General features: G+C 48.2%; 1 protein-coding gene and 1 non-coding gene across 26 annotated transcripts in view; both read right to left on the bottom strand.

Annotated features, from left to right (window-relative positions):
• CCDC136 (coiled-coil domain containing 136) overlaps positions 1 to 14,930 on the bottom strand; it is a 31,815-nt gene extending 16,885 nt beyond the window's left edge. For 11 of the 25 annotated variants that reach the window (XM_519361.8, XM_016958127.4, XM_009454168.5 and 8 more), the window contains exons 1-6: positions 14,144 to 14,286; positions 13,246 to 13,353; positions 11,069 to 11,323; positions 10,903 to 10,977; positions 3,720 to 4,043; positions 490 to 601 (exon numbers count right to left, since the gene is read on the bottom strand). In XM_519361.8, coding sequence (XP_519361.6) covers positions 490 to 601; positions 3,720 to 4,043; positions 10,903 to 10,977; positions 11,069 to 11,323; positions 13,246 to 13,353; positions 14,144 to 14,201 — 932 coding nt within the window. In that variant the 5' untranslated portion in view covers positions 14,202 to 14,286. Of the gene's footprint in view, positions 1 to 489; positions 602 to 3,719; positions 4,044 to 7,198; positions 7,724 to 10,902; positions 10,978 to 11,068; positions 11,324 to 13,245; positions 13,354 to 14,143; positions 14,288 to 14,718 lie in introns of those variants that run through there. The other 14 variants (XM_054656274.2, XM_054656282.2, XM_054656277.2 and 11 more) reach the window with 11 other exon arrangements.
• A 7,227-nt stretch (positions 14,931 to 22,157) lies between these two features.
• TRNAP-AGG (transfer RNA proline (anticodon AGG)) lies at positions 22,158 to 22,229 on the bottom strand. The gene has a single exon. It is a non-coding gene; the product is annotated as a tRNA-Pro (tRNA).
• Between the last annotated feature and the right edge of the window lie 755 nt (positions 22,230 to 22,984).

Genomic DNA, 22,984 nt, shown 5'->3' with positions numbered 1-22,984 from the left:
CCTTCTATTGTGACTCACCGCTCAGATAAACATGCTTAGAAGACTACAGAAAGTCTCCAGCCCCTCAATCTGCAAAGGTGTGTTTGGCTCTGGGAGACCCTTAGAGTGCCAGTCCAGTTAGTTTTGAGGCTAGGCCTAGTCAAGCCCACTCCAATCTGGAAGCATTGTGCCTGCCATTAGACTGAAACAAGTCTGTGCAGACAATAAAAGAATCTCTTCTGATCCACTTTAGGGCAGAGCAAACCAGAACCCAGTGCCTAGAGCAGAAGTAAACTTCAGAACTCACTCCCTCTAGTCTTGAGATAATTGGGTCGGATCCCCATGTCTGCTTGTAGGTGGTATCTGTATCCTTTGGAAACCATGGAAAGGACTGGGTCTCCAGGAGCAAAGGAACCCTCACTGCCCTGGCATCTGCCTTCAGGGAAAGCCCAAGGTAAGGCAGAGTCCTGTGGAACCCCATGACCTCTCACTCTCCAGAGACAGCTGTACCTCTCACTCTCCAGATCTGCAAGCTGCCCCGTGAGGCTGCTGTTGCTCTCCTGCAGGGCCCGGTATTCCTCATTCAGGAAATGGTAGCGTTCCCGCAGCTCCTGCAGTTCTTCTGCAGAGGACAGGCAGAGAGAGATGAGACCGGGAGGAAAGGAAAGCACTGATGACCAGCCCCCAGTCTTCCTGTCTTGAAACCTGAGAGCAGAAGGTTAAAGAGCTTCTCTTTTTCTAAAGACAGAAAAGAGGTAGAGGCTTAGAAGACAGGGCCCAGGAAATTCCACAGTGCCGTGAGTCTTTCTCCTCTTCCCAATAGCTGTCCTTCTTCTCATCTGCCCTGAAGATTTACCCTGTGTGCTTATCTTCAAAGCCTCAACCGAAGCAGACTCTTGAACTTTTAGCAATTTTTGAAAGTTTAATTAACTTTTGGGTTTACTGTATGTAAAATTTCCATTCAACTGTTTATGATTACCTTCCAATTATGCTTTTAGTACAAAAAGCTGAGAGATGTGAACTGTCAGATGTGACTGCCAGTACCTGCCTTTCAGGCATTCTGAGTTTCCTTTTATGTTCTTTATTCCCACACCAAATACATTGGTCTGAATGTGGTAAAGAATTCTTGCCAGGTGTAGTGGCTCAAGCCTGTAATCCCAACACTTTGGGAGGCCGAGGTGGGCAGATCACTTGAGGTCAGGAGTTTGAGACCAGCCTGGCCAATATGGCAAAACCCGTCTCTACTAAAAATACAAAAAGTAACCAGGCGTGGTGGTACATGCCTGTAGTCCCAGCTACTCAGGAGGTTGAAGTAGGAGAATTGCTTAAACCCTGGAGGCAGAGGTTACAGTGAGCCAAGACTGTGCCACTGCACTCCAGCCTGGGCGACAGAGTGAGACTCTGTCTCAAAAAAAAAAAAAAAAAAAAAAAAAAGGAATTCTTTCTAATGGCCTTTTATCTGCTGACAGGCCCATCCTAACCAGACTCACATATCATCCTCAAGCATTAGAAGAGATCCGGTTGAAATACTCCAGCACATGTCTCTAAGCACCAGTCACCTATACCTATACTTTTTCCTTTTTGGTTTTGTTTTGTTTTGAGATAGTCTTACTCTGCCATCCAGACCAGAGTGCAGTGGCACAGTCATGGCTCACTGCATCCTTGACCTCCCTGGACTCAGGTGATCCTCCCACCTCGGCCTCCCAAGTACCTGTGACTACAGGCACACAGCACCAAGCCTGGCTAATTTTTGAATTTTTTTGTAAAGATGGGGTTTTGCCACATTGCCCAGGCTGGTTTCAAATTCCTGGGCTCAAGTGATCCACCTGCCTCGGCCTCCCAAAGTGGTGGGAGTACAGGCATGAGTCACCATGCCCACTTTTAAGGCTGTGATGATACAAACACCTGTATCTGTTTTGTTGCTTCATGATTAAGAATTATGTTGGCCGGGTGCAGTGGTTTACACCTGTGATCCCAACATTTTGGAAGGCCAAGGTAGGAGGATCATTAGAGCCCAGGAGTTCGAGACCAGCCTGGGTAACAGAGCAAGACTCTGTGTCCACTAGCAAAAAATTGAAAAAGAATTATGTCTCTTAGAACATTAATTCTACTGGTATTTAAAGAACACTAACTTGCTCTAATTAGAACACAAGACCTATCTTACCTGCTGGAAGATTCAACACCCTAAAAGTAACTTCTAATGTTTCCTCTTAATTCTAATCAGAATTCCTTAGAATACTGCAGATTACCATATAAGGGAGGAAGGAAACTAATCTTTAATGAAAACTAACCATGCACTAAGCATTAGACTTGATAGTTTCAGCCTCAGATTTGGTAAGTGTGCAAGTGATTTCAACATGCTTCACATTTCATTTAATTCCCAAAATAGCTCTGTAAGGTTTTTTTTTCTTTAAATAAACTTTGAATTTTAGAATAGTTTTAGATTTACAAAAAAAGTTGCAAAGGTAGTACGGAGTTTCCTGGGAGGGTTCTCACCCAATTTCCCTAATTGTCAACATCTTACATTACCATGATATACCTGTCATGACTAAGGAATCAAATATTGATACATTACTATTAACTAAACTCCATAGTTTACTTGGATTTCTCTACATTTTCTCTAAGGTCCTTTTCCTGTTTCAGGATCCCATCTAGCTATAAGGTTTTATTAACCAATTTTGATTTCATATCCTGGATATAGAAACAGGCTCAGAGAAAGACCGTAACCAGACCTCCTACGTTCATCCTGCTAATTAGTGGAGCTGAGATACTGAACTCAGGTCTGTTTGACTCCAGCCCAAGCCTTCCCACTGTGCCAACCTTCCTCTCCCAGCATCATTTAATCTAAAGGCTCTTCTGAGAGGCTTGATACAGCTGGAAAAACTTGCAGTTCTTTGATTCCTTGTTGATTGCCTCTGCTTGACCTGGCCAAATATAGGACCTCCATTATACTCAGATTATAAATCTAGCCTCAGAATAAAGGCAAACTCTCTGATGTCATGAATCCTAGCAACTAGCTGGGAGACTCACTGTCTGAAAGCAGGGCTCTAGGCTTTTGGGTACCTCATGTATCACTCAGAATAACTTTTCTTCTCTAGCTGTCTTTTGTTCCGATTTGTTGCCCCCCAAAGCTTCTATTTTGAGGAGAGCTAATGGAACCTAAGAATTAGCATCCCTGCACCTGGAAGCAGGGCCAGAGGCCCCCTATAAAGCATTCCAGGCAAAGCACCATGATGCCAGGGCAGCAGGAAGAGTTTCCCAAGGTGACAGGTCCCTCTTTGCCCATCCTAGAGCTGGAAATTTTCCCAGGAAGGGTTTTCCCATAGTCAAATCAACAAAGACCCAATGACTCTCTGAAGAATTCCCAGGGTACCTCTCCATGGTGCTATTTCTTACACCACCATGGACTGGTTATGTAACATCTGGGTAGGTTTTTCCCCTTTACTGTCTTTTTAAAATTTTTATTTAAATTTTTCTTTTAGAAAGAGATAGGGTCTCGCTTCGTTGCCCAGGCTGCTCATGAATGCCTGGGCTCGAGTGATCCTCCCATCTTGGCCTCCCAAAGTTCTGGGATTACAGGCGTGAGCCATCACGCCTGGACCCCTACAGTCTTGAATTCAACCTGGAGGTTTTTTCTAGAGATTCCCAATTCATGATCTAACACCACCTTCTACCATTTTCCTATATATTATCTCCTTTCCTCTGCTTGACTTTACTGACCCACTTGATGGCTCTCATACCTTGTAACCCAGAGTAATCTGAGAGACCTAAACTACCGGATGGTTCAGAGCTCTTCATCTCCATTTCTGCACGGAGGGAGGCAATCTCCATCTCATAATCTCCCCGAATGCGTTCCATGTCTTCAAGTTCATTCTGCATCCGGCAGAGATCCTCCTGCAGGGATGCTATGTCACTCTCATGTTCAGTTGCAGAATCCTCTGCTGCTTGCCGCAGACTCTGGATCTCAGCCTGGGCCAAATGCAATTCCCGTTCTATTTCCTTAAGTTCGCTTTCTTTCTCATGCTCTAACAGGGAAATCTCCTCCCGTAGAGAACGCAGCTCACCTGCAAAGTCCAAAGGTTGAGATGATCAAGAGGGCAGGTGAACTAACCTACCATGTTCTAGAGGCACAAAATTAAAGGGAGACTTATTTCTTGTCTGCAAAGTCCTGAAAACCTTGTCTCTACCCCATCAGAGAAGTATAGCATCATGCCGGACGGAATAAAAGGAGTACCTAAGAAGGGAAAAGAGAGTGACTCTATGTAGTAAGGTCCAATAGAAAAGTAGATTTTGAGGCCTGGCACCAAAACAATCACTTAGTCTACTGTAAACAAAAAGTATTTCATGCTTCTAAGGAATCACCTGACAGTTAAAGACCTAACTTCATTTATAGTATTTTCTTGATGCCCTGAATCTTTCTAAAAATCCCCTGACTCAAAAAATGTATACAGACTATTTTCACCTATTCATCCTGAGAGCTCAGAAATTACAGAGCCTCAGAGTTCCCATGACCTACCTGTGGTAAGTACTGGACCTAAAACAATGTGCATTTAGAGTTCACAACTCAAATTCAAATATAAGTTCACTGCATAATAACCAAACACGGGATAATAATCTAAGTGTCAGTCGATAAGGGATTGTTTAAACTGATGATAGGCTGGGCGCAGTGGCTCATGCCTATAATCCCAGCACTTTGGGAGGCCAAGGCAGGTGGATCACTTGAGGTCAGGAGTTCAAGACCAGCCTGGCCAACGTGGTGAAACCCAGTCTTCGCTAAAAAAAAAAAAAAAGAAAGCCAGGTGTGGTGGCATGCCCCTGTAATCCCAGCTACTTGGGAGGCTGAGACAGGAGAATCATTTGAGCCCGGGAGGCAGAGGTTGCTGTGAGCCAAGATCGCACCACTGCACTCCAGCCTGGGCAACAGAGTGAGACTCAGTCTCGAAAAATAATAACAATAATAAATAAATAAACTGATGATAGTTAAATAGAATATCGTGCAGCCATTTAAAAGAAAGTATCAGATCTATGGTGAAAACAAAGAAGTTTCTATATTAACTGAAGAAAAAGAGCTGTAAAATATATGCTATGATCTAATTTTTGCAAAAAATATTTTATGTATAGTATATAACACACAAATGGACAAACATATAGAAAAAGGCCTGGAAAGATCTATGCCCAAACCATAATGAGTAGTTGTTTCTGAGGTATGGGATAACATGTGGTAAGGTTTTTACTTTACATATCATATCTATCTGTGCTGTTTGGATTTTCAGAACAAGCCTATATTTTCTATTTTTTAATTTACAAAATAATGGGTTAAGAGTTCTCTGTATCTATGGAGCATCTCAGAGTTTCTAGACACATGTACCCATCTGGGATCAGAACGAAAAAGTGGAGAGAGTAAAAGGCACTGATACCAACAGTGAATTTAGGATCTGAGGGCCAGGATTAGAGAATTAATGAGGATTGGGTTGGGAGGGTCAGGATTTTCCCATAAATCCTTTGCAAGGCACATTCTCCCATCCCTTCCCCCAACTTCTGCTCATTCTACTCACCATTCAGATGTCAACTTTTCTAGCCTGTACCTCCACTTCCTCAAAAAAAAATAAGAGAAGTCCTCTATTAAATGGTCTCATAAAACCTTGTACTTTGCTATATGTGTGTGTGTACTTAAGTCTCCCCTTCACTTGGTTATAAGCTTTATCGAGGCAGAGAGCATATCTGGTTTGCTCACCATTACAGCTCCAGGATCTAGTATTGTGCCTGAAAATGAAGCTCAATAGATATTTGATGTATTCATGCATAAGTAAGGCAGCAGTTCATCTATTCAACAAACTTTTGCTAAGTATCTCTTATGTGTACAGAACTAAACATTTGGGGTTTGGGGGGTTTTCCTTTCTGTTTTTGAGACAGTCTTGTTCTGTTGTCCAGGCTGGAGTGGAGTGGCATGATCATGGCTCACTGCAGCCTTGACTTCCTGGGCTCAAGCAATCCTCCCTCCTCAGCATCCCTAATATCTGAGACTACAGGCATGGGCTACCATGCCCTGCTATTTTTTTTTTTTTTTTTTTTAATGTAGAGATGGGGGTCTCTTTCTGTTGCCCAGGCTGGTCTCAAACTCCTGGGCTCAGGCGATCCATCTTGGCTTCCCAAAGTGCTGGGATTACAGGCATGAGCCACCACACCTGGCCCTGTTTGGATATTTTTTAAAAATTAGAATAGAATCTAGACTTTCAAAGAAGACAAATTTGGACACGCTTCATAGATAGATGCTGAGTGGTGAGGGCATCTCAGGGGAAGATCTACCCTGCTCCCCTGAGCTCACATGTGGAACTATGGGCATGTCTTTTGCCAATCTTTCCAGTTCTAGAATGATCCTAGCTGTTACGTCTCCTTGATCTATTCAACAACTAACTATTAACTGATCCTTAACTGCATGCCAAGGCCAAGAATCTCCTGTTAGATTCTCTGACTTCCTATTGGAAGAAAAGTCCGCTCTACCCCCACTACTGAGCAGCACAGTGAGGTCTGTCTAGCTAGGGAGACACAAGAGGAAGCTGGCCATTAGGACAAAGGCCCTAGAGTCTGGGGTGGGTGTTCTGGAGAAACAGACCAACCTCCACCTCCCTAATATGCTTTTGATGTTAGGGTTCAACTCTCCCTTAGGTGCTTCTGGCCCTAAAAAAATGGTATTGTCGGCCAAACACGGTGGCTCACACCTTTAATCCCAGCACTTTGGGAGGCTGAGGCTGGTGGATCACTTGAGATCAGGGGTTGGAGACCGGCCTGGCCAAAATGGCGAAACCCCATCTCTACTAAATATACAAAAATTAGCCGGGTGTGGTGGCTGGCATTTGTAGTCCCAGCTACTCGCGAAGCTGAGGCAGAATTGCTTCAACCAAGGAGGAGGAGGTTACAGTGGGCCAAGGTCGCGCCGTTGCACTGCAGCCTGGGCGACAGAGCAAAACTCCGTCTCAAAAAAAAAGGCATTCTCAGATCTACTGGGAACAGAAGAAGGTGCAGGGTCACCTAGAGTCACCCGGGACAGGACCCGAGGCCTGGGCAGACTAATCCAGGAGCGCCCTGGAGATGAAGAGGCCAGCCAGGGTCCCCCGGGTTCCGAGGCGCTGGCGCCCGTTGAGTATGGGGCTGGGACCGTCCAGGCGAGGCCGAGGGCTGAGGAGTCGGGCTGCGGGCAGAGAAGTGGATTCTCACTCACTGGTTATGGCCTCCATCTCGCCGCCCCCCGTAGAGCTGTGTCCCTGGGGGGCCACCCAGCCGCTGGCCGGTCCCGCCCCGGAGGGGCTGTGGCGGCCGGAACGGCCTCTGAACAGCAGCTGCCTCTAAGGCCGCGCGCGCCCCGTCCAGGCGGAAACGGGTGACGCGCGTGCGCGAGGGCAGCCTCGGTCTCTCCCGCAGGGCCGTGGGGGATCTCAGCCTAGAAAGCACCCTACTGAGGAGCAGGCGCGGTGGCTCACGCCTGTAATCCCAGCACTTTGGGAGACCGAGGGGGGCGGATCACGAGGTCAGGAGTTCAAGACCAGACTGGCCAAAATGGTTGAAACCCCGTTTCTACTAAAAATACAAAAAATTAGCCAGGCATGGTGGCGGGCGCCTGTAATCCCAGCTACTCAGGAGGCTGAGGCAGAAGAATCGCCTGAACCCAGGAGGTGGAAGTTGCAGTGAGCCAAGATCTCGCCACTGCACTCCAGCCTGGGTGACAGAGCAAGACTTCGTCTCAAAACAAACAAAAAACTCTACTGAGGAGAGAATCGCTCTAGAACCCTATTTTCGGCCGGGCGCGGTGGCTCATGCCTTTAATCCCAGCACTTTGGGAGGCAGAGGCGGGCGGATCATGAGGTCAGGAGATCGAGACCATCCTGGCTAACACAGTGAAACCCTGCCTCTACTAAAAATACAAAAAATTAGCCGGGTGTGGTGGCGGGCGCCTGTAGTCCCAGCTACTCGGGAGGCTGAGGCAGGAGAATGGCGTGAACCCGGGAGGCGGAGCTTGCAGTGAGCCGAGATCGCGCCACTGCACTCCAGCCTGGGCGACAGAGCGAGACTCCGTCTCAAAAAAAAAAAAAAAAATAGAACCCTATTTTCCCAGGTAGTTCCTGCCTGCATCTCTGCTTCAATTCTGACTTTTCGCCTGTTTGAATGGAGGAACGTTCCTTCTCCAGGCAAAGGCCTTTTTTTGTACTGGATCTTTTCTTTCATTATACATGATCTAGCATTTCCTACCTTTGAAAAAAGAAAAGAAATAATCTTTTGACCCTATTTCCCTTACTTCTCTGCTTCTCTTCAAAATGACTACTGGAGTTATCGGTACTCACCTTCATCTCCCATTTCCTCTCCAAACCCAATCCAATCGGTGCCTCCATGCACTGAGATGTCTCAGGGTCCTCCCTCTTGCCAAATCCAAGACCATCTCACTTGACTTAGCAACCTGACACAGTGGATCACTGTCTCCTTGAAGCACTTTCTGCTCTGGCTTACAGGGCATGACATGCTCCAGGAGTTCCTCTCACTTTACTCTTTTGTTCACTTCTCCTTCTATACTGGACCTCTAAATACTGGAGTGTCTCCGGGACTGGACCCTTTCTCCTCTTCTGGTGTCTCTCCATGTGACTGCACCATTATTTCCCATGGATTCTAATGCCAATTATATGCTAATGACTCCAAATTTACATCTCCGACCCTGTTTTCTCCCTGGTTCTGCCTTTATATATCCAACTGCCTCAATATATTCACTTGGATGTCCACAGTTACTTCAAACTCAACAGAGGAAAACATGTTTTAAATGGCTCCCCTAGCCCCAAAACTTACCCCTTGCCAAGTCTTTCCCAATTCAATAAACATCACCACCTTCCATCAATTTTCTCAAGGCAAAGTCATCTTTCATGTCTCTGTTATCCCCTGATCGAATTCATTAGCAAATCCCGAGGGCTTCACCTTCAAAATATATTCTGAATCATCTCCATTTCTACAGCCCTAACTCAAGCGACCATCATCTCTTGACTGGACTATTGCAGTAACTTGCTGACAGGACTCACTGTTCTGAGTCACTTCCCTCCATCTTAAGTGTTTCCACTTAGTGGCCAAGTTCTCTTTTAAAAATGTAAAGCAGATCGTATCATCCCAGTCCTGGCTAAGACCCTCTCCTGGCTTTCTACCACACTTAACATGAAAGCCAAACCTCTTGGCTGGCCTACAAGATCCACTGTAATCTGGCCTCTGCCTGCCTCAGAACGTTCTCTTGCCAGGGTCCTCCACATGCACTTTGCTGCAAACACAGTGGCCTCTGTTCTGTCGCTCAAACAAATGAAGCTCATTCTCACCTCTGGGCCTTTGCAGTTGCTGTTGCTTCTGCCTGGTATGCTCCTCCCTCAGATCTTGGATGGCTGGATCCTTTTCATTATTCAGGTCTTAGCTCAAATGTCATCTTCTCAAAGATGACTTTCCTAACTGCCATATCTAAAATAAACTCCCTTCAAGACCAGCCTGGCCGACATGGTGAAACTCCATCTCTACTAAAAATACAATAATTAGCCAGGTGTGGTGGCGCATGCCTGTAATCTCACCTACTCAGGAGGCTGAGGCACTAGAATCGCTTGAACCCGGGAGGCAGAGGTTGAAGTGAGCTGAGATTGTGCCATTGCACTCCAGCCTGGGCAACAGAGTGAGACTCTGTCTCAAAATAAAATAAACTAAACTCCCATCCCACCTCCTCTCTGTATCATATTATTATATCGTGTTCATAGCATTTATTGCCATCTGAACTTGTGTTGTTTATTTTCTGCCTCTCTCCGTTAGAATGTACTCTTCATTAGGGCAGGGATGTGGTCTGTCTCATTCACAGCTGGTCCTCCAAGTATAAAGGCACCTCATAAATAGGTGATAAATAAATTAGTCCCATTTTACAGATAAGAAATGACATCTCAGAAAGATAAGTGACTTGCCCAAGATCACACAATTTCTAAGTGGTATAGCTGGGCCCAGGAATCTAGGTCATCCCAGACCAATGCCCACATTCTTCCCTATGTGACATGTGTCCTGCCACTTTCCTCCTCTGCAAGCCCCTTCACTGACCACCCTTCCTGTATCTACCTTTGCTTACATTTTCTGTCCCCGTCTCCTCTCCTCCCCCTCTTACACCTCTGCTTGCTTCTGTCCAGGCCTGCTTCCTGGCCTTCCTTTTTTTTCTCCATTTATACTTTTCTTTTGGCTTGATCTCAGTTCTCCCCAGAGTCCCTGCCGTTTTCTAGGGCAGCTCCCCTAAACCTTCCGGAGGCCCACAGAAGTAACAAAAGCTGCCTCTTTATTTGGTGGTGTGGTGGAATGTGGGGCATCTGCCTTGCTGCTTCCCAGAGACAAAGGGACGTGGGTGTTGGCAAAAAGGGATTTGGGGCCCACAAGCTCAGGTCCCAGGCAGCAACAGAAGTGCTGTCATCTGTCTCTCTTAATAGGTGCAGAGAGGCCCCACCAGTCACTTCTCATTGGCTTCATGCTTTCCCATGCCATCCTTGGAGGAACCAGAAAAAGGAATCCGGCTTGGAATTCAACTTGGATCACCCACCCCTGGCACTGACCAGGAGAACAAAGGGACAGGGATGCAGTATGAAGGAGGAGGCTGAAGGGGCAAGAGGAAAGAGCCCACCAGGGACAGGAGGTGACAGGGAGGCCAAGAAATGGAAGGGGAGGACAGAAGAGCCACGTAGATGTGCAAAGAAAGAAAACTGGGGACAGAGGAGGATGGAGAGACAAGGAGAGGAAAAGGGTGAGACTAGTAGAGGAAAATGAGGTGAAATTACTGAATTTGGTTATTTTTATCTGCTATGCTTCAGTCAAACCCTCAGGAAAAAAGTACTTAGGTGACCACTTGGATGGCCACCTCCCTCCAGTCCAAGTCCTGGGAATTACCTTGGAGCTGCTGGATCTGCTTGGTGAACACCTCTGCCTGCTGGGCGCTGGCTAGCCGTTCATCCTCCAGGAGCCCTGCAGGGAGAGGGGCACCAGTGTCAAGCTCGGATCCAGGGGAGTGCAGAGCCTCTGGGCCCGGGCACTGGGCCCTGGCCCAGGCACTCACCCTGTAGCTCCAAGGAGTCGTCTTCATGCTGCCCTGCCAGTTCCCGGGTCTCCTCCAGTTCTGCCACCAGCTGCAGCACCTGAGCCCGCAGCTCCTCCAGCTCTGTCTCCGTGAGGCTCAGTCCCCGGTGCTTGTTGACTGACAGAGAGCCAACACTGCCACCTTTCTGCACTTGTTCTTCTTCTTCTTCCACCTCTTCTTCCTCCTCTTCCTCTTCCTCTTCCTCCTCATAGAGAGCTGGGAGTAACACCTCTCCTAGGAGACACAGCCATCCCACCAAGGAGTCAGCATCAACTTCCTTTCTGCCGTCCTTCCAGGGCCCTCAAACTCACTATCCCAGGGCAGAGATGACATACTAGTGCCACCTGGTGTCCCCCAAGGAGCCCCGGGGCAAGACCTGTACTCAAGATGAGTCCTCAGGTGTGAGAGTCAAGTTGAGAAGCAGCCCCTCCACCTCCCAGGCCCTTCCTGGACCAATGTTGCACTTGGTAGCCTCCTATCACTGCCTGTGGGCAGGCTGGTGCCCGCTCAGCCATGAGACACTTGCACAGGATTACCTGCTTCTTCTAGGCTGGCCTCTGAGTAGCAGGACAAGTAGTCAAGAAAGGAGACAGTGAGCAGATCTTTCAGTCAAATGGGGTAACAGTTACAGTTTGGAGATTTCTCGAAAGTTAAAAAAAAAACAAAACTGGCCAGGCATGCTGGCCCATGCCTGTAATCCTAGCACTTTGGGAGGCTGAGGTGGGTGGATTACTTGAGGCCAGGAGTTCCAAACCAGACTGGTCAACATGGTGAAACCCCTTCTCTACTAAAAATACAAAAAAATTAGCTGGGCGTGGTAGTACACGCCTGTAATCCCAGCTACTTGGGAGGCTAAGGCAGGAGAATCACTTGAACCTGGCAAGTGGAGGTTGCAGTGAGGTGAGATCGAGCCACTGCACTCCAGCCTGGGCAACAGAGTGAGACTCCATCTCAAACAAACAAACAAACAAACAAAAACAACCAAACAAAAACTATCCAGGTGGCTTGTGAAAAATCAGCCTTTCCATAATAAGAAAGCATTGCCCGTCAGCAGGTAGAGAAAGAAAATATCTGATTGTAGAGGTTTCATTGGACAAACTCGGGCGCCCTTTCGAATGTATATTATTAAATACCTGTTTGAAATTTTCTACAAGGTCCACCTTGTTTTTCCCTGCTGCATGTCACAAGGTCTCCTCTCCCCTAGCTGAGCCATATGAGGCCCCTCCTACTCTGCTGACCACAAAGCAGCTTTCAGGGGAAGTTTTAGGCTGTACTTGTGTGTAAAAGAAAGCCTACCATTTTAATGCATTTAAAAAACTGGGGTTTGGTGCTGGCCCCCAGCCTCTGGTTGTGAGCACCCGCTCCTTTACTGCAATGCAGTCCCTATAAATAGCAAAATGTTGTCTGGATGGTGATTGTTTGCTTTGTTTTAAAATTCTGAATCTCTGGTCTTACTTTATCTAATATCAGCAGCCTTAGGTTCAACTGGGACCCTTCGTGCCATCTGTCCCCCTTAGGGGGAGCAGGTTTGCCCATACTGAATGTGCAACATGCAACACTTCACAGGAAGTACTGGAAAATGGACCAGCGTCCTTCCAGGGGCCTGGTGTTGGCAGCAACTGCCAAGTCACATGGGTGTGGTGGGGATACACGTGTGTTGGGAGGATGGCCTCACGCGCCCCCTCCTAGGCTCTCTCTTTCAGGCAATAAGGTATCCTAAAGAACCAAAGCCACAGGCTTCCATTCGAAGTTAATGGTGGTGGCCCCAGAAAGACAATTCACATGCCCAGTTCCTTGCTTTTTAAAATAGGAGACAGCTTGGGATCTGGGTCGGCAGGCAGTGAGGACAAACCCCCTGCTGAAAGGCTGCTTCAAAGCTCTGTCCAACAAGGCCTCTTTCTCTGTCTGGCGGCTCCCTCGGGACACATAACCTGGTTAGCTGGGGGGTGATTGGGGTCCCGAAGGGATGCATCCTGAACTTCTGTCAAAGCCTGAGCCCTGGGAAGGGCTGGAGCTCTGAGCTGCAGGAAGAGGGGCTAAGATGAACTGAGGGAAGGGCTGTGTCCTGGCTCAGAGGCCTGGGGGTCAGAGGGAGGAAGGAAGGGAATTAAGGGAGGAGGGGAAGGGAAAGAAAGAAGCCTTTTGGGAAAACTCACCCTCCATAGCTTGCATCCCCCGTCGTTCCAGGGACCCCCAGCGTTGGCCCTTCTTCCTCTCACAGCCCTCGGAAGCCTCATAGGAGCCTAGAGTGGTCACTGTGGGTCCTGAGAGCAGGGAGAAAGGAGGGGCTGGGGGGTGGGGGGCTGGCTGCGGGCTGGGGTGCAGAGGAAAGAAGGGGACATGCCTTCCAGCTCCTCGGGGCTCTGGGATCTGTAATCCCAGTGGAGGTGCCTGACTCACTCTGCCGGCTCTGCGACTCCTCTCTCTCGGCCACCTCTCACGCTCGGCCTGCGGAGACCCCAGCCCTGCCTCCCAGCCTCCTCAGAACCCGCTGTTCCAGGACCCTCTTGCTTGCACAGAAAGAAAGAGGGGGTGTGCGTATTTAGTCCGGGGGGACAGGGAGGAGAGGGCCAAGACTGAAAGAGGGCGGGAGCCAGTGAAGAAGAGGCTGAAAGGGTGAGGTGGCCTACAGATGGAGGGAGGGAGGAGTGGGGGGCGCGCGGGAAGGGGTAGGGCTGCGACCGCTCCCCTCCCCTCTCCTCCCATTCTCTCGCTGGACCTTGCCCACCCCACCCTCGCCCCGCGCTCAGGAGTCTCCGGGGCTGCAGGAGGTGTAGGGTCTGGAGTCCCGAAGGCTGGAAGCACCGTCGGACTGAAGTGGAGAGACGCGCTGGGGAGGGACCACCAGGCAGGATGCGGCCGGTGCGCGGAAGCCTCAGCCCCAGGCCGGAAAGATGGAGACTGGGCCCCGGTGGAGGCCAGGATGGAGGGAGGAAGACTTCGGGCGGAGAAAGGGGAGCCGCGGAGGCCGGGAGCACCTGGGGGTCTGGAGGGAGGAGGGATGGAGGAGAGAAAGGAGGGGCCGTAGACAGGTGAGGGAGGGGTGGCTCTGACCTGGGCCCGGGCAGCTCCAGCCCGCGGCTCCCGCGCCGGCTCCGGCGCCCGCCTCCATGACCGCTCCCGCCGCCGCCTTCCGCCTCCCCGAGCAGAAGCCGCAGCCGCGAGCCCGGGGACCCGAGCCGGGTGCGCAGGGAGGGAGGGAGGGCGGGCGAGGGGGCGGGGCCTGGCCAGGCCTCCTGACACCGCCCCCCGCCGCTCGCCGCCGCCCGGAAGCCCTCCCAGCACTCGGGAGCTCCGAGCCGGTGCAGGGGGCGGCGTGGGAGGGTAAGCGCGACCCCGGATACGCCCCAAGGCTCTCCCCTAGGGAGCGCGGGGAGCCGCGGGGCCCGGACAGTGTCAGGAGCTCCTAGGCTTATGGCTGCCCCAAGAGGGAGGAGCGAGATCCCCTGGTTCTGGCGGCGGGTCCCCCCGGGGTCTGCTGTGCCCAGGGACCCTTCTGCACCAGGTGTCAGGGCCCGGTCATGCTCAGCAATGGGGACGGCAAAGGACGAGGTGGGACTGTTTCCTCCAAAAGCGCAGACACGCGCGCCCCTCCTTCCCTCCCTCCCCCGCCCGGCTGGCGCCCCCACCTAGCAGTCCGCGCTGACTCCGGCCCCAGGCCCTGCCCACCCCTGCCCGGTGGCCCCTCGGCAGCCTGGGGGCCAGAGGAGGGAAGTCGAGGCCTGGATGGGCGAACGGCAGGGCCCTGACCTCTCCGCTTTCCGCGACCCCCCACCGAGCCAGGGCCAGGGACCCTCTTAGGAGGAGCCCTCCGGTGGCCCCATCAAGCCTCAGGGCCGGAAGACCCCCTCTCCTCCGCCCTGCCTTCCCTTCCGGTCCCACACCCGGTGGGCTGCGAGCCACGCCCCCGCAGTAGCCCGCTCAGAGTGGGCACGACTGATGTTCACTCTCGTGGAAGGGAGATTCGGAAGCCCAGGGGGCTTATTTCACGTCTTCAACCATTCGTTTATTCAGGCTATGACTACTGGGTGCCGGCTCTTGAAGAGGCAGTTCTCACATCTCGGCAGGTCTCGGCAAGGATAGAAGTGGGCACAGTTGGGAACAGGGGCTCCCCAGCACATCCAGGAAATGGCTGGAAGACTCCTAAGCCAGGGACACACGCGGATCCCCTCTCTGGCACATCCACTCACAGGTCGAGGGCTAGTATTGTCTGCGTTCCCCCCGCTGCAGGAAAGGGATCCGGATCCAGACCGCAAGAGAGGGTTCTTGAATCTCACGCAAGAAAGAATTCAGGGAAGTCCATAGGATAAACTAAAAGCAAGTTTATTAGGAAAGTAAAGGAATAAAGAATGGCTACTCCATAGACAGAGCAGCCCCAAGGGCTGCTTTTTTTGGTTATTTCTTGATGATATGCTAAACAAGGGGTGGATTATTCATGACACCCCCTTTTAGACAATGTAGGGTAACTTTCTGATGTTGCCATGGCATTTGTAAACTGTCAAGGCACTGGTGGGAGTGTAACAGTGTGAGGATTACCAGAGGTCACTCTCACTGCCATCTTGGTTTTAGTGGGTTTTGGCCGGCTTCTTTACTGCAAGGTGTTTTATCAGCAAGGTCTTTATGACCTGTGTCTTGTGCCAACCTCCTATCTCATCCTGTGACTTAGAATTCCTTAAACGTCTGGGAATGCAGCCCAGTAGGTCTCAGCCTCATTTTACCCAGCTTCTATTCAAGATGGAGTTGCTCTGGCTCAAATGTCTCTGACATCCCACAGGCTCCCACGTCCACAAGCCATCCCTGTTCCACGGGAAGGAAGCTCTTCTTTGCCTGGACTTCCCCTCCTTTTCAGCTGGGGGTCACCTCCAGGTGGCCTTCTCTGACTGGCACCCCATCCCTGCCCCACTAGGCGCTTTTGTGGTGCTCGCCCCTATTTGTCTGTAACAGCACCAGGCCCTCCGGGTTGTCCGGGCTCTGCCCAGTTTCTTGAAGGTTAGGGGGATCTTAGTTATCTTTGTATTTCCAGCATCTGAAAGAGTTTCTGACACAGGATAAATGAGTTAAAGGTCAATCTCCCAGCTACCCAGTTAATGCCCTGTCTTATCATTTAACATGATTTCATATTTGTGGTGTTAAATGTTGCCTATTAATGATGATGTTGCCCATAAGTCTCTCTCCCTCCCCCCACTCCTTGCTCCTTTTTTCTTCCTCTGCCTCTCTCATTATCTCAGCAGAGAGATGATGAGCAGAGATCAAGAATGTTTTCTTTGCTCCCAGATGACAAGATTCTACTCCAGATCCTGTGGCCAAGGTGACACAGTTGTGGGGAAAGTTGAACAAGCCCACCCAGACCCCTTCTACAGAGGGTTTACTGCAGACGCCAAGCCTGTCCAGATTTGGGGAGCAGAGCATTTGTCAGGGTGGTAGAAAGGGGCTGCACTGGGGGCTTGAGGGATGCAGTGCTCCGGGAACTGGCAAAGGCTAGTTCTGGAAGCTTACTGGCTGTTCTTTCTGCCCAGCGCAGCTCCTCCTGGTTCTACCTCCGCCAGCAGGGCCACGTTAGCAGTTGGCCTTGACTGCTGACCTCTTGGTGAATGTAGGGAGGCACAGCAGGGAAATTGTCGATGGTGACATCCACGGTTCAAGCTCTCCTCAGGGAGCTCTGATCCTGAATATTAGGACTAATCTCTCCCTGGCTCCTGGCATGCAGGTCACCTTTCACCCTTGATTTGGGAGAACATTTAAGAGAGACCTGAACCAGTCTATTTTCAGGAGCCAAACTTGGTCAAACCCTGGCCAGACCAGTACTGGGTTGAGGGCGGAGGGAGGCAGTTAAAAGGCGGGAGAAAAGAGCTTAAGAGATATGAGGGAGGTGGGCTGTGGTCCAGAAATGCATCTCTGAGGGGCCAGGAGTGGTGGGCATGTCAGCCAGGTGATCAACCTAGGGGGATGATCTGAATTAATCCCTGTAATCCCTGGACTCAGGGCTCAGCCTCCCTCCTAATCCCATCCCAGGAGATCATCCTCTTTGAGGACTGATGTAGCCATTTATCCCCCTTTACCCTTATTTCCAAATGCCTAGATCCTTTCATTAAAAAGAAAAAAAATATGAGTATTTGAAACATGCAGAAAAGTATGGTACAGAGAATAACGTAACAAATAACCAAGCACACAGAACTGAAATCCTACAACCAGTCAGATCTTGCCACATTTGATTCAAGGTAGCCCTCTATGGTTTTCCAGTTTTACCTGTATGTATGTTTTACCTTTTACAAATGTGTCTACCAACAATACATAATTGCGACTTGTGTGTTTTAGAAATTTATGTAAATAGTGTTATATTGTACACATTTTTCTGCAAACTCTTTTTTTGTTTTTTGGTTTTTTTTGCATTTATCCATGTTGTTTCATATAGCTCCAGTTTATGAATTTTAACTACTGAATACTCTTTCATTGCTTGAATTCACTGCAATTTATCCATTTTTCGGCTAATTGACATTTTGACTGTTTCCAGTTTTCCATATTAAAAACAGTGCTGCACTTGACAATTTCATGCATTCTCCTAGGATGGATGCCTAGAAGTGGAATTTCCGGGTCATAGAGTAGGTGCATCTTAAACTTCACTAGCCGTTGCCAAATTGCTCTATTGTGTAGTTAGGCCAATTTAAACACCACTAACAGTGGCTTCAATTTATCCTCTGGCCCCCACTGATTTGGAAGTTACACATTCTATTTCTACTCTTTCAGTGATTACCTCTTTATATATTTCTAAACATTCTTACTTAGGTCTACAGTGAATCAATATCACTATACTTTTTCTGAATAATAGATCTTAGAACATGTTAACTCTGTTCTTCTTTCTCCACCATCTCCCATATTTCTATCTAGTATTTTAGTTTCCCCTTCTTTCTAACCCCAGGAAGTGTCATCCTCACCATTATCACCACCACCACCATCTTTATCATCATCATCTGTCTCAAGGCTTGTTTAGATCTACTAACATATTTATAAATTTCTCTGCTCACCATTCCTTCTTATTTCAGTTTCCTTCTTATAAAATCTACCCTTTTGTGGCATTTCAGTGTAAGTCTTTGAGGGGTTAGCATTCTCAGTTAATGTCTTAAAATGTCTTTATTTCATGCCCTTTTAATGAAAATTTAGTAGGCATCAAATTCTGGATGACAGTTATTTTCTCTTCGCCTTTTGAAGATATTTTTTCCCTGTAATCTTTCGCTGCTAATAAGTGACAAAGATTTTTTCCATAATTTTAAAAAATAAGTATTTTCTTTTCTTTTTTCTTCTTTTTTGAGAAGGAGTCTCACTCTGTTGCCCAGATTGGAGTGCAGTGGCGTGATCTCAGCTCACTGCAACCTCTGCCTCTCGGGTTCAAGCGATTCTTCAGTCTCAGCCTCCCAAGTAGCTGGGATTACAGGTGGGCACCACCACACCCAGCTAATTTTTGTATTTTTAATAGAGACGGGGTTTCACCGTGTTGGCCAGGCTGGTCTTGAACTCCTGACCTAAGGTGATCCACCCACCTCAGCCTCCCAAAGTGCTGGGATTACAGGCATGAGCCACCACGCCTGGTCAAAAAAATGTCTTTTCTATAATCTTTTTTTTTCCATTCTTTTTTTTCCCTTATAATTAATCTCCTGTTGCTAGAAGTGAGCTGCAAATACAATTGTTATCTTTGTAGGCAGACAGGCATTTTTATTTCTGGTTATTTTAAGGTTTTTCTCAGGTGTGGTGGCTCATGTCTATAATCCTAGTGCCTTGGGAAGATGGCCTGAGCCCAGGAGTTTGAGATCAGCCTGGGTGACATGGCAAGACTCTGTCTCTATAAAAATTAAAAAATAACTCCAGCCTGGGTGACAAAGCAAGACTCCATCTCAAAATAAATAAACAAATAATTAGGTGGACATGACAGCACACACCTGTGGTTCTACCTGCTTAGGAGGCTGAGGTGGAAGGATTGCTTGGGCCTAGGAGTTTGAGGCTTCAGTGAGCTATGATCACACCACTGCACTCCAGCCTGGGCAATAGAGTGAGACCCTGTCTCAAAAAAAAAAGACTTTTCTCTTTCTTCAGTATCCTGCAGTTTCTCCACAGTGTGTTTCAGAGCTCAGGACTCTTCAACCTGAGAACTGTGTCTTTCTTCCATTAAAATTTTCAACCATTATCTATTGGAATATTATATTTTCCCCATTCTCTCAGTCACATTCAGGAACTCCTATTAGATATATATTAGTCTGTTTCATTCTTTCCCTCATGTTTTTTAGCTATTCTTTCATATTTTCTATCTTATCACTTTCCTTTTTCATATTTTGAATTATTTCATCAGCTCTTTTCCAGTTCACTTATTCTCTCTTTGCCTGAGTCTAATAATCTACTGTTTAATGCATCACTGAGTTTTTAATGTCTTCTTTGTTATTAAGTATAATTTTCCAGTGCTAAGAGTCGTTAATTTCAATGTTTATGTCTTTCATTTCTTCATGTTGTGTTTGATTTTTTTCCCTATGGTTTATTTCCTTGTCTTTAATACTTCTACATATATTTATTATATAATGTTTTTCATGTTGTTCTATCATGTGTAGTTCTTGGAGAGCTCTCTTGTTTGCTGTGTCCACCAACACTTCCTTATGATGAATTGCTTCCTTGTCTAGTTTTGTTTCTTCTCAGCTGAACCTGTGGCTAGAATCACCCGAAAAGCAGGAACTCCACAAGGGAGTGCCCCAAACTGTTCTGAAATGGGGCTGGTTGAGATTCCAAAGACACCAAGCAATGAACATCAGGGGATTGGTCCAAAGCATTTATTAGGGGAATGTACATAGAAAGTGAGCTGCCGTGGATCCTCGGGGTAGAGAGCGAGACAAGGGATGTTCTACCTAGGTGTGTCCACAATGAGGGAGTTTAAATGAGGTTTATGAAGTTTAAATGAGGGTTTCAGGAATTTGGCTGGGGACAGGGCTAGCTTCTATATGTTTAGCAACATGGTTGGTCTTTCAGTGTTTTCAGCAACAACCTAAACACCTTTATCAGTGCCTGTGAACGTTCAAGGCCCTAGCTTGGGTTCAAGCCTATAGGGGAAAACATTTCAGCTGGCTGGGTCACAGAGCACTTAAAGCAGTCTGTATCTCTCAGTCTGGACAGAGGGAAAAGCAGGGAAAGTTTATAATATTTTATATTATACAGGTTCATAATTTTTATTGTGAGCTCTTCTTCAGCACATCTTGGGTTTTTGTCATTTCGATGGGTTGGTTGGTTGGTTTGTTTTGGTGGGAGTCCTATATGCCCTGGTTATATGAAAACAGTCTTATAGAACTCTTTTTTGCTTCTGTGTGGCTGTGTGGTATTCCTAAGGATTTCAAGGGTCATAAACCAGGTTTATATTTAATTTCTCGCTTGGATTCAGCACCATGAAGACATAAATCCAGATACAGTACAAGCACTTGGTCAGACTTAGAACATCAATTTCTCAGGGTTGACTTGTATTTCCACCCCTTTTCTTGCTTCCTTGCCGGTTTTTAGTCCTCTTTTCTTTTCTTTTTCTTTCTTTTCAGAGACAGGGTCTGGCTCTGTTGCCCAGGCTGGAGTGCAGTGATGTGATCATGGCTTATTGTAGCCTCAACCTCCCAGGCTCAAGCAATCCTCCCACCTCAGCCTCCTAAGTAGCTGGGACTGCAGGTGCACACCACCACACCTGGCTAATTTTTTAAATTTCTTTTTTGTAGAGAAGGGGTTTTGCTATGTTGCCCAGGCTGGCATCAAACTCGTAGGCTCAAGTGAGCACCCCACCTCAGCCTCCCAAAATGTTGGGATTGCAGGTGTAAGCCACTGTGCTCAGCCTTTAATCTTCTTTTCACGAACAAGATGGAGCTTTTATATTCTGAGCTTTATGCAGGGGGTTCGGCTTTAGCTCCTTGCCTCTGGTAGGTGAGGCCACATATCCTACAATTGGAAGCATTGAGACACTCCAGATCTTGGGTGTCTATCTTATCTGTGTGTGACATCCACAATAGGCCGTTGTGATATCCTTCCCCCTGCCCCCCCGCCTTTTTGTTTTGTTTTGTTTTCATTATTTATTTATTTGTTTGTTTGTTTGAGATGGAGTCCCACTCTGTTGCCCAGGCTGGAGTGCAATGGTGCCATCTTGGCTCACTGCAACCTCCGCCTCCAGGTTCAAGCGATTCTCCTGCCTCAGCCTCCCAAGTAGCTGGGATTACAGGTACTCACCACCATGCCCAGCTAATTTTTATATTTTTAGTAGAGATGGGGTTTCACCTTGTTGGTCAGGCTGGTCTCGAGCTCCTGACCTCAGGTGATCCACCCGCCTCGACCTCCCAAAGTGCTGGGATTACAGGTGTGAGCCACCGCGCCCGGCTTTCTTTTTTTTTTTTTTTGGTTTTTACATTCCTTCTTTAATCCTGATAGCTGATAATTTCCTTTATTAAAAAAAAAAAGTTGGGATTGTCCAATTTTAATTTTTGAATTCTATTTTATCCAACATCCCTGTGTGTGTTTGGGGGCAGTGGATGAGGGGGTAGCTACCTTAGTCCAGTCTTTCATGTTGCCAGAAGTTCCCCTTTAGATTCTCTTTATCTGTAATACGATTCCTAACAATCCCTATATCTCTAGGGTGCATTACAGTTTCTGATTTCATCCTCCCAACAACTCTGAGAAATAAGTTTTGAGACTCAGAACTGTAACTGTCGTCCTAGCTTTTGGACTTTGAATCCAGTGCATTTCATAGCTTAGGTTTTATGTTGAGAGCTTGCCTGATCCTGACCTCCAGCTCTGGCCAAGCCCGCTCCTTGTCCTGATCTCTCTGACAGGCTGTCTTTCTGCCAAATAAAATGCAGGCCAGCCAGATGCTCTGCCAGTCCGCTCTTGGTCAGTTTGGCCCCAGTGGAAATAATGGGGTACATATAGGCCATGGCTAATGGGGGGACTGACTGCCAGTTTGTCCTCAGGGTCCTTTAGCCACACACCATGAGGCTACCTTTTTGCTTCCATCCTAGAAGGGGCAGGCGGTGTATGTGTACGTGGCAGCAGAGAAGGGACAGAAAAAGCAGGGCTCGTCCGGGATTTGAACCCGGGACCTCTCGCACCCTAAGCGAGAATCATACCCCTAGACCAACGAGCCACTGGTAGTTATCTCTTGCCAGATGTGCTCTCCCTGCCACATCAGCAGCAGCCACAGCAGCAGTCTGTAGTTCTTAGAACGGGCCTCTCTCCTCCCCCTTCCAGGCTGGCTTCCAGCCCAGGCCACTGTGCTCCAGCAGGCATTGCTCCTGAGTTCTCTCCTGCTCCTCCGTAGCTCATTGCGGAGCTACACGGATGCTCCTCTGCCTGGGCCTCCAGGCAGGGTCTATTCTTCCCCGTGACCTGCCAGTTACCCCGCCAGGACTCCCAAGCAGAGTTCACGGAGGAGCTGCTGGGGAAGAGGCCAGGATCCAGCAACCACCACTTCCGTGGGGACCCCCAGGGCTGGTGAGCCCATCTGGGGTCTCTTGCACTCAATTGAGAACTACTCTTCTTTCTTACTTCATGATCAGACCACCAGAAAAGCATTCTCCAAACCCATTAGACTCCCAGGTGAGGACCCAGAAGAATGTCTCAGCTTACTCTTGACTAGGTGACGTTTGCTAAATTACGCAGTTTCTTCATCTGCTGGTTGGGGAAGGTAACACCTACCCTGTCTACCTTACAGGGTGAGGATCGCATGAGACAGTGTATATGAAAGCACCTTGCGAACTGTAAAGTGCTGTCAAAGGAAACGGGTTACGATGGCAACATGAGGGAGGGGAGAAATACATAGTAGGAAAGCTGGTATTTAATGCTTACTGTGGGCCAGGCAGTGTGCTCCGTGCTTTACAGATCTTATTTAACCTTCCAGCA

This window comes from Pan troglodytes, chromosome 6, assembly GCF_028858775.2.
Source record: "Pan troglodytes isolate AG18354 chromosome 6, NHGRI_mPanTro3-v2.0_pri, whole genome shotgun sequence".
Classification (NCBI taxonomy): Eukaryota; Metazoa; Chordata; class Mammalia; order Primates; family Hominidae; genus Pan; species Pan troglodytes.
This window is presented reverse-complemented; position numbering and strand designations above follow the sequence as displayed.